The 18,581-nt window shown below is 38.3% G+C and overlaps 2 protein-coding genes across 5 annotated transcripts in view; one reads left to right on the top strand and one right to left on the bottom strand.

Moving 5' to 3' along the window:
* Positions 1-276: 276 nt before the first annotated feature.
* On the bottom strand, positions 277-8,966 carry LOC120767957. Of its 2 annotated transcripts, none has more exons than XM_040094345.1 (6): positions 8,872-8,966; positions 8,697-8,784; positions 3,690-3,978; positions 1,987-2,215; positions 544-1,918; positions 277-474 (listed from the first exon to the last, which is right to left on the bottom strand). In XM_040094345.1, the coding sequence occupies exons 2-6, from the start codon at positions 8,743-8,745 to the stop codon at positions 344-346; spliced, it is 2,073 nt and encodes a 690-aa protein (XP_039950279.1). In that variant the 5' UTR covers positions 8,746-8,784; positions 8,872-8,966; the 3' UTR covers positions 277-343. The 2 variants fall into 2 exon arrangements, with proteins under 2 accessions (XP_039950279.1, XP_039950278.1); XM_040094344.1 differs by having other exon boundaries at positions 8,693-8,784.
* Positions 2,255-18,581, top strand: part of LOC120767958 — a 67,911-nt gene continuing 51,584 nt past the window's right edge. For 2 of the 3 annotated variants that reach the window (XM_040094349.1, XM_040094348.1), the window contains exon 1: positions 11,876-12,410. The gene's annotated coding sequence lies outside the window, so the exon portion shown is untranslated. Of the gene's footprint in view, positions 2,347-11,875; positions 12,411-18,581 lie in introns of those variants that run through there. The other variant, XM_040094347.1, reaches the window with a different exon arrangement.

Consider the following 18,581-nt stretch of genomic DNA (forward strand, 5'->3'; position numbering starts at 1 on the left):
ATTCACTGTTTAAGATTTTACAGTTCAATATTTGCCTTCCATCTTCTACACAGTAACTACCCCATGACACAATTAATGTTGTTGTTGTAGGGGCAGAATTATGCTGAGTTGACAGTCCTTGGCCGGATAAAAATCCAGGTCCGTTCCGGTTACGTTGAACCGACTACCGTGGGAACGGGTTACGTGACTCAATGAATGATTCAGACTAGTTGGTTGAAATGCTTACTAGATATTAGTTGATACCGACCTCAACCCATTAAACTATTAATATTTTAATTTCGTTAGCCGACTTTTATTACAAAATTATTTAATCACAGAAATGAATGAATAAGTTGAAACCCCTTCATAGTTGTAATGTTTCTATATAATTTTCAAATGCACGAGATATTTGAGAATGATCCGGACCCAGTTGTGTATCGGCCATTATCGCCAAACGATATCTATCACCAAAGCGATGAATATTCAAAGATAAACCTGGAATAATATAAAAAAATTATTTCAGGTAATTAACATTCATATTTCACAACAATTGAAGAAACCCACAAGTTTTCGATTGCGGCGGCCTGAAGAGCAATACATCCTCCACCACATGACCCCAGAGTGTTTCAAAATCTGACGTAGCGCCGTGTATCTCCGTAATAGTAACGGGAAAATTGTGTGAGAAGAAATTCAAACAAACCTTCGTCAACACACGCGGCAACAAAGCGGTCAGCAGATCGAAGCGTGTTTGCCCCAGCGACGCCAAATAGATCATGATTTGCTTGCGACGTATATCTTCCACAATCGTGTGTACTTTATGGACGAGCTCACGGCTGGGTGCCTGCAACGGCAATTGTAGAAAGACCACACCACCAATATTCTCTGCCTTATTGCCCGTGTTCTCCGTGAAGTAACCCTTGGCAATGGTGCGACACGTCGTATTGAGCACCTGTGGCACTGGCGCCTGACTACTCTGCACAGCGAAGTAATCACGTAATGCGCCAGCGAGGCAGGCCAGTATGAAGTCGGATTCACAAGTCGTCGCATCAAAGTTGTGGCGTTGACGCAATTCGGCGGCATTGATGGACTTGGAGAATGAAACGATTTTACGTCCAGAATATGACTTCAATTGCAGTATATTCGCTTCTTTTGAAGGTTTCACAAAGAGTTCTTCGTAAATATTCACTGGCGCCTTGAAGATTTCATAGCATATCTTGAGAAATTCGATTTGCGCATACAACAACATTGGCAGATATATCGATATGCGACCCACATGCGTGTGCGTTAGATGAGTTTGTCCCCGAAATATGAGCTCACGTATGGCCATCAGTTCGCAGTAGATGCGGTAGGGCAGCAAGATGGTATTGTTAATATTGAGTCGCCACAAGAATTTAGTCCAAGTCTTCACAATATTCGTTGGATGCCACGAAGTGCAGATCGACATCCAAGCCGACTGCCATGAGATATTGCGTCGCTCGATCTCCTTCATCAACAACATAGTGAATATTCTGAGACGACCATAGTTATCTTTCTGCACATTGTAGCGCCGTTGCAGCTTCTGACGCAATTGCATTGTGCGCCAATAATCGATGCACACATTCACGCTGACGATCAGTAACACCGATAGCAACTGCGTAACGTTCGTAATATGCACGGGCCTATAGCCATCTGGTGTCTCTAGCGATTCAAACTCATAGATGAAAGCATTCCAGGCATTCACTATCTGCGCGGCAATGTGTTGGAGCAGACGTCGTATGTGCACGGGTTCACGCACGAAATAGGATAGGGCTTGCGACTTCCGTCTACCACCATATTGATCGATATCTATCACTGGTTTGCGTCCATTCTCCTGCAGCATTAAGATTTCGCTAATATGTAAATCTTCCTCTTCCGCTATGATTAGATGGTGTACTTTCACGAGCACATAGTAGTGATCGGCCTAAGGTTGCAAGAAGAAACTTAATAAACAAAGGAGTTCAACAGCGATCAGTTAGTAAGTATACCAACCATGGTTTGTGTCGCAGCTGACGTATTTTCGTTTTCAGCCTCTGTTGTATTCGTTGTATTGGACGTAGTCACTGCAGTTGGTATAATGATTACCTGCCATTGTGGCAAGTCGGACGGTATGTACTTAGTGGCCAATTCGCTTACGAAATCTTGTATATTACTGTCGCTCACTGGACGTCCACGATACGTGCGTGCACTGAGCACAACATGATTGTTTATATTGAAGGAACTGAAAGAAGGAAGGCATGGAAGAAAAAAGGCATGGGTGAAAAGTATTTTGAAGTTCCTGGTAAAGCGCTTATATATTGACATCCAGAAAAATATTGAACTTTGGATCAAGATCAAATCTCTTACAACTTGGTAAGTACCTGCAATTCTTAATTATTTTATTTGAGTCGCCAAAAAAGTATTTTTGAATTCTCATTTGTTTTTGCAAATATTGGAACCCCACTTAGGATGACAATGCCCTGCTTTTAATCATATTTCTCCTTGAAATGTAACAATATATTGGACAAACTAGAGGTTCGAAGGTACCTATTTACAGTGTTGTTTTACTAACGCCATAAAAGTATAAGGGGTTTCGTCTTCTTCTTTATTGGCATAGGCACAGTCGTTCTTCCTTTTCGCTGTTTGGCGGCAATTGAAAATTCCAAGTGTGGCCAGGTCCTTCTCCACCTGGTCTTTCCCAAGGATGTCTTTCTTTCTTTTCCTCTGCTTACCCCGACGGGTACTGCGTCGAATACTCTGCATCTGGGGTCCCCATTCTATGATACACTGGAGGAGGTTTCGATATACATATAGAGTTTGTTAAAATTCGTATCAAGCGCAGGCATCCTAAAGGATGTTTACTTCTCTTGGACCTAGGAATTGAACTCCAACCGGTATCGCAAAGGACCAAAACTGGTCTAAGCGTGACTTATTGGCATACCAGTTTAACCTAACCTCACTTAATCCCATGAAGAGGTGTAGTGAGCTTCTTGGACTTATTGAAGCTCATCTCTTCCTATATATGTGGTAATGCTAAAATGTTTCCTACAGTCGAAGTGTCTGGTACTCCATTCTTGACTACCCCCTTTCGCGATTGGAAACTTAAAATCATTTGGTTTTCACACCTTCAGCCATCCATATGAACCAATCCCTTTACCAAATTTTTGGACTATTACCACGAATTTTTGGCGCTGCAAAGGTTTGGTTTGTAATTGTCCAAGTGTGGCATTGGACTTATCTGTTCGTACTCGGAAAGATTATAGTAAAATTCGTCAGTCTCATAAATTATAACTTTCAAAATTAGAGATCTATCCAGGGCTATAAAGAGAAAATCGGTGCGCGTGAAGGATATAGAATACAGACCCCTGAGCATTCCATGCTCGGAATGAATTGTCCCCGATCTACACCCCTCTCTCGTTCACTGTTTTCATCTGAAGCTTCGCTACCTAAAAGAAGGTAGTTTGCTTAGGTTTTCCATCTGTATCCGCACCACAAAGAGGGTTTTGTTCTAAATAAGAACGAAATTGAACAAAAACTTCCCCTATCTTTTGTATAAGGAGAAAACATATTTTCCATTTCCTCCGGTAATAGTACTCTATATTTTCCTGCCAATAAGTGTGACGCATATCTAAAACCATCCTAAAGTTTACGCGAGTATCTTTCATTCGATTCCGTTCAAAGTCGACTCTTCCTTACTTATATTTATTTATACTCACCTATTATCATTCACCCAAGCATAGTGACCCCAACAGGTCACCAGCTTTTGGCGCAATTTCGGAAAACGCAAGTAGCCAGCCTTGTCACGCGCATCCGTCAGATTGTCGGCATAGTACTGTCTTATTTGTTCAAAGTCACACTGACCTTTAATTTGAAGAAGAAAGTGAAATATTCCCGCATTGCGTGGTGTATCGACAAAAGTACGAATCTTCTTGGATTTTGAGATGGTGAGTGTGGGGTATTTGATGCTAAGCACATAATTAACCAGCTCATCACTGTAGTGGACACCTGAAATGCATTGGTTTAATAAAGAATTAATCAAGTAAAGGGTGTTTGTAGATGCAAGCTAATATATGACTATATAATAAGTGTGCATATTTCTTAATAAAATGCATTGGTATGCGTATAAGTCTAACTGTAGTCGTATATACAACTGCGCCGTTTTGACATCTGAATTTTGGACCGCATGCCGGATCTAATTCGGAATTCCACAAAAGTGCTTATGAATGTTATTGTATATAGTATATATATACATAATTGTTTGTATGTATACATATATACATATAATTCTATTTATGTATATTCAGAGCTTGCATTGTGATAAGAGCAGTGCTAATAAATCTATTTTGGAAGGTTGTAGATTTGGCTCTTTGAATTGTGCATTTTTATTTGGCGATAAAGTTTCTTGTCTATACATACATATGTAGGTATATGTATACAGTATACTTCCATTCAAAGCACACTTGATAACATATGCATCAAAGCACTTATATTCTCAACATATTACAAAGGTATTGAAACTATATTTTATCTTCGGAGTATAGGCACAAATATTTGGAACATCTTTTAAAATCTTAGTCCGAGAAGATTTAGGACACCCTGGAGACGTGATCGGAGATAACCAAATTTATAAAATGTGAGCAACAAATAGTAGGACTTTATTTCTAATTTTAAAATTGTTCATTTTTACTTCAAAATCTATGGCGTCTCCCTCAAAGTAATCTCCCTTGACCACAATACACTTGTGCCAACGTTTTTTCGAATCCTAAAAACATTTGTTAAAGTAAATTTTCGGAATAGCCTCCAATGCGCGTAGCGATACACGTTTAATGTCTCAAATTGACTCAAAATGGTTTCCCCGGAGCGGTCGTTTGAGTTTAGTGGATAGCCAGAAGTCACACGAAGCTAAATCAGGTGAATACGGTGATCACGGCACGATACTGGTTGAAAATTAAGTGAAAAACTCACGAATAATCAATACAGTATGCGACGATGCATTATCGTGGTGCAAAAACCAAAAGTTGTCGGCCCGTAATTCCGGCCCTTTTTACGTAAAGCTTCGCGCAAACGATACATAACAGTGAAATAGTATTCCTTGTTTACAGTTTTGCCGGTCGGAAGAAATTGGGAATGCACCACCCCTCGATAATCGAAGAAAACTGTAAACGTAACCTTGGTTTTTGACGCTTTGACGTGGTTTTTTCGTCTTCGGCTCATCGGGGCTACGATATTCGGCCGATTGATCGTCTGTTTCCGGGCCGTAAGCATAGATTCAAGGCTCATCGTCAATAATAATACGTTTCATGACATCCTGGTGGTCGGAAATTATTGTTTCACAGACGTTAATTCGGCGCTGTGTTTCGAAACAATTGAAAGATTTTGTAACCAATCGTGCTTTCACTTTTCTTAGACCCAAATGATATTTAAAAATGGTTTTCACTGATTCTTCCGATATTCCAACGATACCAGTAAGACTGCTGACTGTTAATGGTCGATGCTCAAGCACCAATTACTTTATTTTATTGACATGTTCAGTTGTTGATGGCCTTCCTGGGCGTGCTTCGTCGTCAACGCATTCTCGACCCTCTTTAAATAGTTTCTATTAATCTCGCGACAAACAATTATCACCGAGGACCGTATCCAACGTTCTGAATTTGCGGTCCCAGAAATGTGATTCCGCACACAAAATTGAATGGATGGAGCCAAGTGTTAAAGTTCACGCAAATGAGGGAAGTTCTCTGAGCGCCATTCACTTGGGAGTGGTCAGAATCGTGTCTTTTACATATGGCTCCAGCAGCTCACGACTTCCGGTCTTGGGCTAAGTATCTTTATGAAAAGATAAAAACAGCCTCAGATGAGAGACCCACCTTTGGATGACGACTACTGCAAACGTATTAAATATTACAATTTAAGAGCATGCACCTAGATTGTCCGATCCCTTAATTGGGAAGATGCCGCTGCCGAGATGGCTGATATTCTTGTAAGAGAAAAGATTGACTTCACCGCTGTCCAAGTAGTGCGTTTGGCGTTGTAAGTTCATGTGGCATTTACTACAGGGCCATACAAAGTAGCGGTGACTTAATGCCAAGATGGGCAAAGAAAGTACCTTAGGCACAACCGTCGGTAAATTCAGTCTCCATGACGAAACAACACCAAAAGGGGTCAGTAAATATGGTTATCTGTAGTACTAGATTCCAGCATAGGAAAATTCATCAAGCTACCTGGTTGTTTACATTTCTTGAAATATCATTTAGAATTTAATTACGATTCCCGGCAGCTTTTTTGTCATAATGTGTATGTACATATATGCTTTTCTCTTTTTGTTTACAATTTTTATTGAGTGAGGCCCAATGCTTGCTTATCTTCACACAGAAAAAGGCGATTAATGAGTAATAGAAACATTCAAAGTTCATAATGACTGACTTTGTTTCGTTGTTGTAATTGTTGTTGTTGATGACGCTTATGCTTAACACAGTTCGAGAAGTGTGCAAAGTTCACTGTGATTTATGTGATTTGATCGGTTAGTTGAATAGGTTCCCACTCTGTGGCATATATGTATTACAAATACAAATGCAAATACAAATATATGTATGTATGTATGTGTGTAGGATAAAACAAAAAGTGCATTGACGCAACTACACTTTTAACCTCTTTAGTTCTATTCGAAATAAATCAGAACGGAGAGGAGAATATGTTCCAAATTCTAAGCTTCTAAGTTTATCCTGGGCTTATTAATTTATTGTGGTTTGTGAATGTAGTCCAAATCCTAGTCTCAATAATCGATTAAGCCTGAACTTGAGCTATGTACTCAACTAATTTAGCTTCCCTTGAAACCAACATAAACACCACAACAATGTCAGCTTCAAAATTAATTTCGAATTCGAAAACAATCTTCCTCCCATCGCTTCGAAATCATTGCATACTCTACAATATATAATATTATTATCAATATTTGTTGTTGTATTTCCCTGCATCTGGCCTTGAACTTTAAATCCGAAATAGTATTTTATTATTTAGAATAAAAATAAACATTTTTGTTGGAACTTTTGTAGAACTGTGCGCGACACCGGCTATCACTATACCTTCACATTGCTTTAATTTATTTAGCTGATAGGTGGACTATGTACAAAATATATACATAAATACGTTTGATTGCTAGTGCATGGGTTTGTTTGTAGTCAATAATTTGTTATCACCGAATATTTCAAAAAAAAAAAGTGCAGCCACCAAAATATATGAATATGATTTTTGTGCATAGAGTTTAGAGACTCTTTGCATAGGACATGCATACAGTGGCTGCTCAAAGTTTGGGTATAATTAATTTCAATTTTAAAAAGGTTATATGTATATACTTATCTGTCGCTGATAGTATGACCACATAATTCTACTGTGGGCAAAAAATAGTAAGACTGAATTTAAATTTCGTGCGAAAGGCCATTGGTCGTAATATTCTTTTTTTAGGTGTGTACGATTGTCAGTGACTTCCGTGCCAAATGTCACATCAAAACAATCGTTAATGTTTAGTATTTATTAATTTCTGGTGCCGAAACGTTCAGTATGGCCAGAAACATCAACTGATGATCAATACGTCAACAAAATATAGAAATTGGTGCTTGAGAATCGACGACCATCAATCAGAGATCTTACTGGCACCATTGGAATATCAGAAAGATCAGTGAAAACCATTTTCAAAGATAATTTGTGCCTGAGAAAAAGGAAGCACGATTGGTTCCAAAATCATTAACTTTTTTCGAAAAAGGGCTTCGCATTAGCGTCTGTGTAACAATACTTTCCGACCAGCAGAATGTCATGCAACGTATTTTTACTGGCGAAGAGACTTTGATCTATGACGATGCCAGAAACTTGATCAATCGGCCGAATATTGTGACAAAGGTGAGACGAAGCAAAAAAAACCCTGTCAAAAATCAAGGCTATGTTGACAGTTTGTTTTCTTCAATTATTGAGGTAAGGAATTCGGAGTGCAATTCCTTCCGACCGGCCAAACTGTCAACAAGGGTTACCAATTGAGTTATATGCATCGTTTTCGTGAAGCTATTCATAAAAAAGAACGTAATTATGGTTCGAGAATTCTTGGTTTTTGCACCACGATAATGAACCGTCGCATACTGAATTGATTCTTCGTGAGTTTCTAGTCAAATTTTCACCCAATATCGTACTGCGACTACCGTATTCACCTGATTTAGCGCCGTGTGACTTCTGGCTATTCAGCGAACACAAATGACCACCCCGAGGAAATAGTTTTGAATCAATTGAAGACTGTTTCGAGGATTGGAAAAAACCTTGGCACAAGTATATTGGCGCAGAACGGGATTACTTTGAGTGAGACGACTTAGTGTTTGAAGACTAAATTAAGAATTTTGAAATTATGAACAAAGTCGTACTGTTATGTGCACACTGTGATTTGATTTCATTGGCTTTATATATTTTATATGTTAAAAAAAATTAAAAAAAATACTCATTTGTTTTCTTAAGGACCTCCCTAATATACAGTGCATATTATTGTTATAAAATTTTCAATGCTTTTTTATATTTTTTACGCTGATTATTTTTATTAATTTTTTAAAGTAATATTAGTATTATTTTTAATTTAAAAAAACTCCGCATTTCGTTTTTCAATATAACAATGATTTTTGTATAATTTTTATACACTATTTGATGATCATGCCTGTTAGTTAAGCGCACACATGATCACCGTACTTACATACAAAGGACAATATCACCATCGGCAACAGACAGCAGGCAATTAGGAAACATAATAAGGCTTTGAAAAACGATTTTACTTGACGCAGAATTCTAAAGAAAATAAAGTAATAAATATTTCGGTTATTTTTGCTGAATGCGAATAACTTCATCTTGGAATTGCAATTTGCAATACTTTACTTTTCCATTTTTCACATCACCACTTCACTGGATTAACTAATTGAACGTTTGAGACACACTTTTTTGTTGTTTGTCTTTTAGTAAAGTTCATTTATTTTAAAACACGAATATTTTCTTAAATTTTCAATATTACTTTATTTTCAAATTCGACTTCACTTTTTCAAATTCGTCTTCACTTTTTCAAAAATTCATCAGCCACTATTCCGTATCAAACACCATTCGCGGCGATTAGTCAGTCTATTCCGTTTGAGTATTGATTTGAAACTGAATTATTAGCTCAATTGGATCGCCGGGGGTAATCTGTTTGGTGCGCCAGCCAACTGCTCTTATCACGGATCGTGTGTCAAGCGTCCGTCCGCTTATCATCAAATTATAAATACACTCTTCGTTGAGTAGAAGAGGCGCACAATCAAAAGAGACCGCCATAGAAGCTGATTTTTACTAACAGCAATGAATGAGTAGCGTATTCATCATCACGCAGTAGTAGATAGTGCCATAAGTAAGGTAGTGCTCTGCTCGAACCGAACCGAAATTGAAGTACATGTCGGGTGCAGAGGCAACTAATTTTTTGGTAAGATGCACGAATTTCGGTCGGATTTTACATAGGTTAGATGCAGTAAGTTCAAGAAAATGAGCCGTCTGTCCTATATACGTGAACTAATTTTTTGGTTTTTGGAATATCCAATGGAGCTTAAAAAGGTCCGCCACTGATATTGTGATTTCGGCCTTATCCATGGGTGAAAGCTAAAAAGTGAATAACCCTATTGCGTACGAATATTCAGAGGACTAAAATATGCTACTTTTCTGGTCTCCACTAGAAAATATGCCTATTTTTATATACAATAACAAAACTAGTTTATTTTTACTATTTTAGTCGTTATCACAGAAAGGCGCGTGAAGCGAAAGCAATTAATATACAAAAGCAATAAGAAAAATGTATTTTTTCCTATTTAACTGGTGATCCAAGTAGAGGTACTTTTTTCGTGAGTCGTGTCAAGCTGCCATGTTATTTTTGTTCAGTGTTGTTTGGTATTTCATCATCGAAAGACTTAGCTCTGAACCACGTTTATAAATCGTTCAACTTTTTTACGAAAATTCACGTTGTTCAGCTTGTGCAAGCACTGGAGCCCTCGACCTTCCCAACTGACATCGCTTCGCTCTATAGACTCTTGAAAAGTTGCAAGCAGATCCAACGTCTTCGAACCAAATATTGTTTAGCGTTATAATCCTTTATGACAATGGTATACCTGTGTGTCCAAAATGAGTTGAATCGGGTCAGTACTTCCCTTAGCTCTCATAGACTCAATACAATGATTTTTGAACTCCAACATGTGAAAATGAGAGATCGTTTTTTACTGATAAAAATGTACCTTTGTGAACCATTTCGAGGTTCCCTACTTTTTGAAAGAAACACACAGAAACTACAAAAGTAATGGGGAATGTTTATTTTCAGTCGAAAGAACATCTCTTGGAATTTATTTCTTTAAGATTATCTATTTCAAATGTTGGCCGCGGCTACATCTCAGTTGATCCATCCGTCCAACTTTCGATGACTCGTTCGAGCCTTTCGACTGGTAACTGGCGAATGACGCGCGTGATGTTTTGCACTAGGGCCTGAATCGAAGCAGAATTGTCCCCATAGACTTTAGACTTTACATATCCACATACATAAGTGAGATATCACATGAGCTTGGTAGCCAATCGAACGGCCCAGAACGTAAAATAATCTACTTACCGAAGTGATCTCTCAAATCCATTTATTGATGCGATGAGTGAGAAGTGGCGTCGTCTTGTTCAAACCAAAAGTCATCGATATCACGAGCTTAAGTTTCAGTCGCATCAAATAGTCGGTTATCATTGCGTTATAATGGTCGCCATTTACGGTTACGTTCTCACCGACATCGTTTTTGAAGAAATATGGACCGACAGTTCCACCGGCCAACTAACTACACCAAACCGTTGTTTTTCTGAATGAAATGGCAGCTCTTGAATCCCTTCAGGTTGCTCTTCGTCCTAAATGCGACAATTTTGCTTGTTTATATACCCATTGAGCCAGTAATTAGCCTCATCGCTGAACAAAATTTGGCTCGAAAACGTGGGATGTTTTTCAAACTTTTCAAGACCCCATATGGCGAAGCGATGTCACTTGGAAAGGTCGATCGGCTTCAGTTCTTGCCCAGGCTGTATATCGTACATTTTCCGTTTAAGATCTGGACTTAAACGGCGACAAGTCGTTCCATTCGTCAGTCAGAGTTGCTGCAAAAGGCAACGAATCGACTCTTCACAGTCTTCGTGTACATATGTAAATATATAACAGTGAACTTCCATAACTCGAAATCTTGAGTGATTCCAGTTAGGGAAGTTCAACTGTATATATAATTGTCTAGATTCCGAGCCTCTGGTTCAAAATAAAAATCTAAATCCGAATTCCGGCACACTAATTTGCCTTACCAAACAGCACATGGTTTGTGCGATGTTTTTTTTTTGTCATTTCGACGCTGACGCCAAACTAAACGCCAAATATACTGTTATCCTTGTCACGCCACAATTCCTGCTGGCGCTCTCGTTCTCTTACAAGAGGAGAGAGAGAGAGAGAGAGAGCGCCAACAGTATACCAAACAGCGCGCGTGGGTACAAAAGCACACATGCCAGCGAGCTTTGAGCGGCAAAGGAAACTGAAAGGCGCTATGGTGAAAATATTTCGAAATTTTAATGTACTTGAAAGACGAAAAAAATATCAAGGAACTGCCAAAGAGAGCGCGTAGCTACATAATGCGACATACTAGGAAGTACTTTGTACATAATTTAGCGCAGCGTGTAGAGAGAGAGAGAGCAGCGAGCATGTGTAGTGAGCGCGCTTACTTTGCTGCAGCGGTGAATACTGAGCAACAACGAAAACATCGCACAAAGCATAGAAATAGGCGCTTATACTTGTACACTGCAGCAGCAGCATTGGCAGGAGCAGCTGTCGTCAATATTGGGTTCGCAGGATACGTGAGCCGTTTGGCCTGATGAGTACTGGCGTTGCTGTTCGTGCGTTGTGGTCGTAGTCGTCGCCGTCGTTCGAAGTCGTTGTAGTCGCTGTCGGTGTCGTTGATAATTTGCTGTGCTGTGCTGCGCCGCTGCCGTTGTGGATTTTGTTGGAATTAAAGAAATTTGTGTTTTTTCTTTCCTTACTCGCGACAACTTTTCCATTATTTTTTGTGCTTTTCCATCAAATACTTCGGTAACAGTTTTTCACGGTAATTGGAATTCGCTGAAAATGAAGCAATGAAAGCAAGTTGAAGATTTTGTGCGAAAATCGTGTGGAAAAAAAGCAAGAAGAAAGAAAATTGTGCAATTTGCGGAAATCGTGAAAATTACATGTGAAATGTGCGCAAAGCAAATGCGAAAATGAAATGTAATAATCGTGCAAAAAATTATGTATGATAATTCTGCGCTTCTATGTTTGGCAGAAAATATATACGTGAAAGCTGCAAAGTTGTTGCGGAAATGTGTAACTGATCTACGGTTTTGTGTTACGCTGCCCAAAAACGACGGTAAAGCTGCTGAAAGGCATTGCCTGCAATAGGCCTTAGTAGATTTTTTCTGTGATTTTTATTGGACACAAGTCTTTAAATGACGTTTTTGTAACGCAAAATGAATTAAGAAAAATTGAAAAATCATAATTTTTGTATGAAATTTTTTAACGTAAATTTTTTTTTCATTTTTCTTAATGTTTTTTTAATTTTTCGTATCTTTTTTTTTAATTTGTTTTTAAATTTTTCTTAATTTTTTTTTTAATTTTTCCAAATTTTTCCAAAATAATTCTTAATTTTTCTTTTAATTTTCTTAATTTTTTTTTTTGAAATTATTAAATTTTTTTCTGCCTTTCTGTGCTGCCAGCGTTTTGCTGGTCGCTCTAGTGTCACAGGCAGCCGTTTTACAGTTGCTCGTTCGGTCGGTAGGTCGCTTGGTTGGTCGTACATTCGCAAAGGCTGAAAATTTTATAGAGTCCTTGTACTCATTCGTACGTCGGCTCACTTTTGTAGGAGTTCAATATAATATACTATATAAGTTTATATATTATATATGTATGTACATACATATAAATGTGTGTAGCTGTGTGCCCAACGCTCTTTTTTTACAGTTACGTCCATGTGCAGGCAACTTCCTGCCCAACCATTCTCTCGCGCACTCAATTTCCTCGTGCAAGCCTTGTTAGCCATCCATTCATACGGCCAGCAAGCAAAGATGGTAATGATGATGATATTGTTTTTGCTAGTTTTGCTGTTGTTGTTGTTGTTGCTGATGATGATGAGGCCTTAAACAAATGTTAATTTAACAGGGCAAGTGAATAATTAATTTTGAAAGCACCATTGGACCGCAGTGTCCACCGCAGTGCGTAAAAACGGCCATCAGCAACGGTAAAAGCCAAATGACAAAACAAGAAAACAACAAAAAACACACACACACAAAATATGAGTGAAATAAAGCACAAATGTGGGAAAACTACGACGGCAGCAAATATGACAAATATATATATAACAAATAAATATGTAAAGAAAGAAGAAGAAAGTGACTTTGAGGGAGAGTGAGCGAAAAAAAAAACAAAAAAAATGTGCGAAAGTGTGAAAAAATCGAAATATGAGTTAAGCAATAAATTTGCGCATAATTACAGTAACGTGCAAATATTTTGTGAAGTGTGTAGAAAAACGAAAAGTGAAAGAAAGAGCGCATAAAGTTAAAATATATATATATTTTTCTTATTTATAAAAATATATGCAACATTTTCTGACATTTCTTTTAAACTCTGCCGTCTTTTGCTGCCAAAAATAAAAATATAAATAAAAAATAAATATCAGCAAATAGGCAGGCGAAAGCAAAGCAGCAGCTACGCTATGGCTTGCAGCGCGTCTCAGCAGACTCATTGACTGTGCATGAAGCCGAGTGTTGAGCATGAATGGAAATATATGTATAATTCACCCCCTGCCAGGAAAAATCACGCGCAAGCTTCAACACACACACACACAAACGCACTCAAACACTATTTCGTTTGTATTTCCGTGTGTAGCGTACTCGCACTCGCATCTGTAAAGGCACACCCATACACCCACGTTGCATACACACCCACTATGATGTAAAGCAAAAAACAAGTTGAAATTCTCTAAATATACGCAGAGGCTCAGCAGCATTCACGAAAATATACCTATGTGCATACATATATATACACATATAAATATATATGCGTAGAAATAATTCGCGTAGAATATAGGTTGTACAGTGGGTACTAAAGTTAATAAGCTACTTAAAATTCGATGCAAGTTTCTTATAGAGGTTTCCTAGAAGACAAGTGCTCACTACTTAAAAAGCCAAACATTTCATATTCCAGCAAGAATGGTTTTAGAGACACTAGTAGAGTTTGTGAGAATATTCTAAAACATGTAAATAAGAGTAACCCTTAGCCTCACAGGCAAGGTACTACAGAAACACGTGATAAGTAGGTGCTAAAGTGAACCATTCCCTAGTTAAAAAAAAACACAGATGCTTCAAATTTAATGAGAAATGTTTATTATCATCCGAAAGAACTTTCTTTACAATTAATTTTTGAAAAATATCTCTTTGAAATGTTGCCCGCGGTTAGTCTCAGATGGTCCATCCGTTGAGTCCAATTTTCGATGACTAATTGATGCGATATGTGGGAAGTGTCATCGAGATTGAGAACTTCAAGTTCAGGCATCAAATAGTCGGTTATTATGGCGCGACAACGGTCGCCATTGATGGTTACGTTCTCACCGGCATCATTTTTAAAGAAATATGGAACGATGATTTCACCGGCCCACAAAGCACATCAAACAGTTGTGTTTTTTTGGATGAAATGACAGCTCTTGAATCTCTTCAGCTCTTGCTCTTTGTACCAAATGTTGCAATTTTGCCTCTTTATGTGACCCAGAAATGGGTCTCATCACTGAACAAAATTTGGCTCGAAAACGTCGGATCTTCTTGGAACTTTTCAAGAGCCCATAGACCGGCTTCAGTACTTGTACAAACAGAACTTGTGGAAGCTGTATTTTGAACACTTTCAATTTACTGCAAACGGCGCCGAATCGACTTTTCACGGTCTTCGTGTACACATTGTTCAAATGTATGTAAGTCTTTCCATAATGAAATGCCAAACAATACTGAACAAAATAGCATGACAGCTTTACTCGACACACGTGTGATCTGTCAAAAAGAGGCTTTTGAAAAAAATACCTCTACTTGGACCAGTATCCCTTAGCCTCACAGGCAAAGCACTAAAGAAACATGTGATAAGGAGGTTTTACCATGAGGTTAGGTTTCGTTCCTTAACTGCGATAAGGGAAAAACACTACACTCGCGTCTTTTACAAATCTAATATTCTGGAAGATAAATTAAACCTTTGTATAACGACTAATCAAATGGCGCTTAATTTTCACAGAGTTCTTCAAAAGCATTTAAAAAGTGAGAGTCAAACTTTGTTTAGTCAAAAAGTATATGCTAAGATAATTCTTTCTTGCCATCTCAAAAACAGTTTTAGCTTCTGAAAATACTTTATCTTACCGCATGAATTCCAATCAGAAAATGTTTGGCAAGAGAGAAGGAAGAAAAAGAATTGCGCTTGTAATGACAGTATAACAGGACTCGTCGGGCTTAACTGTTGTACTGAATACGGCAAGCAGACAACGAAAGAAATCGGTAATAACGAGAATAAGATTTGTTTCCTTGCTAGCACATCAACCTTGCTATTCCTGTCTATTCGCCGATGAACAGGCACCCTTGTCACGAAATAGGTCAGTCCAACTGATAAGGGTAAGCACTTCGAACTCTTCTAAACTTGCGGTTTTTGCCTTGTTCCAGTCAACAACGCATTGTATGCCTTTTTTTAGGGAGAAGCATCAAAAGCCGGAGTGCGGACTTTATCCCGCTAAACCTACCCTACTCCAAACTCATGGATCTCCTCTTACGGAACCACCGGATTAGGTGTTACTTCATGTGACAGAAATATACATTAAAGTCTCTTTAATTGCACGGACTGACTGACTTCTAATCTATTGTGAGTTTCTAAGTTGTGTCCTAATTAGAGCTGACGCTTCGCAGACAGCTTTCCATTTATCAGAGGACTGATACATACTATAAGTGTTCCACCGTTATACTACCTAGATTTTAGCTATTATTTATGTTTAGAAAATGGGAGAACTGAAAAAATACGTGTTCCACTCATTATTTGGGTTAGATGGAAATTCAGATTCCCATATCGTCTGTCCCTCAACGAATTAATGTCTGGGTTCAGTCTGTGGGTCCATCGTCTTTTGGATGAGATTTGCCACCGTTGCCGCCACATTGTAAGGCTCTAAGTTCTTTCTGCTTTTTTCCTCCTTTTAGACGGCTCTGATAGCTGGCATAGTCGGGTGAATTCGTCTACCTGAATGTCAATAGACGACATGCTGGCTGGTACTTCAGCAGCATCGCTTGATATCATTGTCTAGCGCCTGTATCCATATTGGTGCTGCATGTAATATCACGGAACTCATTGCTTTTGCTATTAAAAAAGTGCTGGTTGGAACGCCCGCAGCCTCTATTGGCCATCATTCTCGATAGAGCATTAAATATTTGTTTTTATTTGAAGTATACGCCAAGTGTTCCTTATGTTTTAACTTAGTGTCTAATATTACTCCCAAATACTTCAGCTGAAGTAATCTCGCACTCCCTTATGGTGACTGATACCCTTTCTTCCACCTTTCCTGTGCTTATGAGCAAGATTATGAGAATGCCTAAAGCTGGCATTTATGGATTTTGTTATCGTTATATTTAGAGCATCTACGATATAATTTTTTTAACGAGTTTAAACCTAAGGTTGAGCCTTCCAGCAACCCACTGGCTTGCTGCTAATGCTTATCTCTTTCCAATCTTTCTTCCTTCCGGCATAATTATTTTATAGCCACTGCAAAGAAGGGTTCAGGCCCCAGCAGCTTAGTAGCCGCTGCAGAGCGAGCAAGTTCATCATTGTAAAGGAGGTGGTAAAACTCTTACTATGCAGCCCCTTTCATTGGACCAGATTGTGATACACTTATGCCAACGATTTTTCCAGTCCCCGTAACACTTTTCATAAGCACTTTTTGGGATGGCCTTTAACACCTTCAGCGAATTTTGTTTTATCTCTTCGAACGACTGAAAACAGTTTCCATTGAGCGGCAATTTCAATTTGGGGTACCAGAAAAACCACTCGGTGTCAAATCTGGTGAATACGGTGGTTGATTTATAGTTTTTGGCCTTCAATTCGGTCACAATCGTGGCTCAATGCGACGATACATTATCAGCGTGTAAAATCTATGAATTGTTCTTCCACAATTTCTGCCGTTTTCGACGGATGTTCTCACGCAAACGCCTCAATACGGCCAAATAGAAATCCTTATTGACCGTCTGACCCTCCGGAACAAATTCGTATTGCACGACACCACGAATATCGAAAAAAAAGCAATGAGAATCAATTTGATTTTTGTCGTGGTTTTTTTTTGGTTTAGGTTCGGTTTTTCCCCTTCTATTCCGATGACTTATTTGCCTATAAAACTCATAAACCTATGTCTCATTGGCAGTTATAATTTCGATTTCGTACGTTCAAGCATGTTCAAAGAGACCTATTTGCGGTACTCTTTTGGAAAAAAAACCTTAGCGTTTCATACCAAAAATATTTAGCAAAATCATTCGAAATTACCCGCGAGAGATGTGGAGCTCTTTTGCCATCTCTCTAATACTTGTCTGACCTGATGATTTTCAAGCACTATATCTTCCACTTTTTTTTAATATTTTCGTCAGTTGAAGAGGTTGAAGGTCGTCCAGAACTAGACATGTCTTCACGACTGTCTTTGAAGGCTTTATACCACTCGTAGGCTTGTGTTTTTGATAAAACTGAAACACCGTAAGCCTTTTTCAACATTAGCAATGATTCTGTACACGAAATTTGGTTACAAATACAAAACTTGCGACAAATTCTTTGTTCAATATTTTGATCCATTGTAAAAATCACTGAGGTGTACCGACTTAAGAAGCTACTGTAAACAAACTGATTGACAAATCGTGATCATATTTGGCATAGTAATTAAGGACAGTCCTACCAACTTAGCAAACTACATTTTTTTTTTTTTTGAATATCATTTATCCGGACAATTTAAATTGCAATTTCTTCTTTATCACAATGTATTCGAACTAGTCCCTCCGTTTTTGAGATATCGATTTGAAATTTTGCACCCGTTCTTTTCTCACCAATTAGCTACTCACGTATCGGAACAACCGATATCGAACCCCTACGGCATGCACCTGTCATACAAACTGAACTATTGGAATCACTTGTGTGGAAAACTTTTTCATCTCCGAAGAAATGTTCGGCCATACACATTGGTCTATCAAAGTTCTTATAAATAGATGTTTGTATTTGTGAAAGGTTTGTTCTTGTTCCACCGTAATATCGTGTACGCACAGACAAGCTGTCATCTCGAAATCAATTTGTCTCGCCTTTTTTTGTAGATTTTGAGCAGTTACTCTTCATGCAACGTGTTCTGAAAATATAAAAATTCAGAAACCTCATGTATTGCAGTTCCAAATAAACCAGGATTAAACGCGAACTCGTTAATGTCAATATTTAACTTGTTGAAAATTAAAAAGTTATCTGCTTTGTAAAAATATCAACCGGACTGAGCGCTGAGCTCATTAAA

The sequence above is a fragment of the Bactrocera tryoni genome, chromosome 2 (assembly GCF_016617805.1).
Source record: "Bactrocera tryoni isolate S06 chromosome 2, CSIRO_BtryS06_freeze2, whole genome shotgun sequence".
Taxonomy (NCBI): Eukaryota; Metazoa; Arthropoda; class Insecta; order Diptera; family Tephritidae; genus Bactrocera; species Bactrocera tryoni.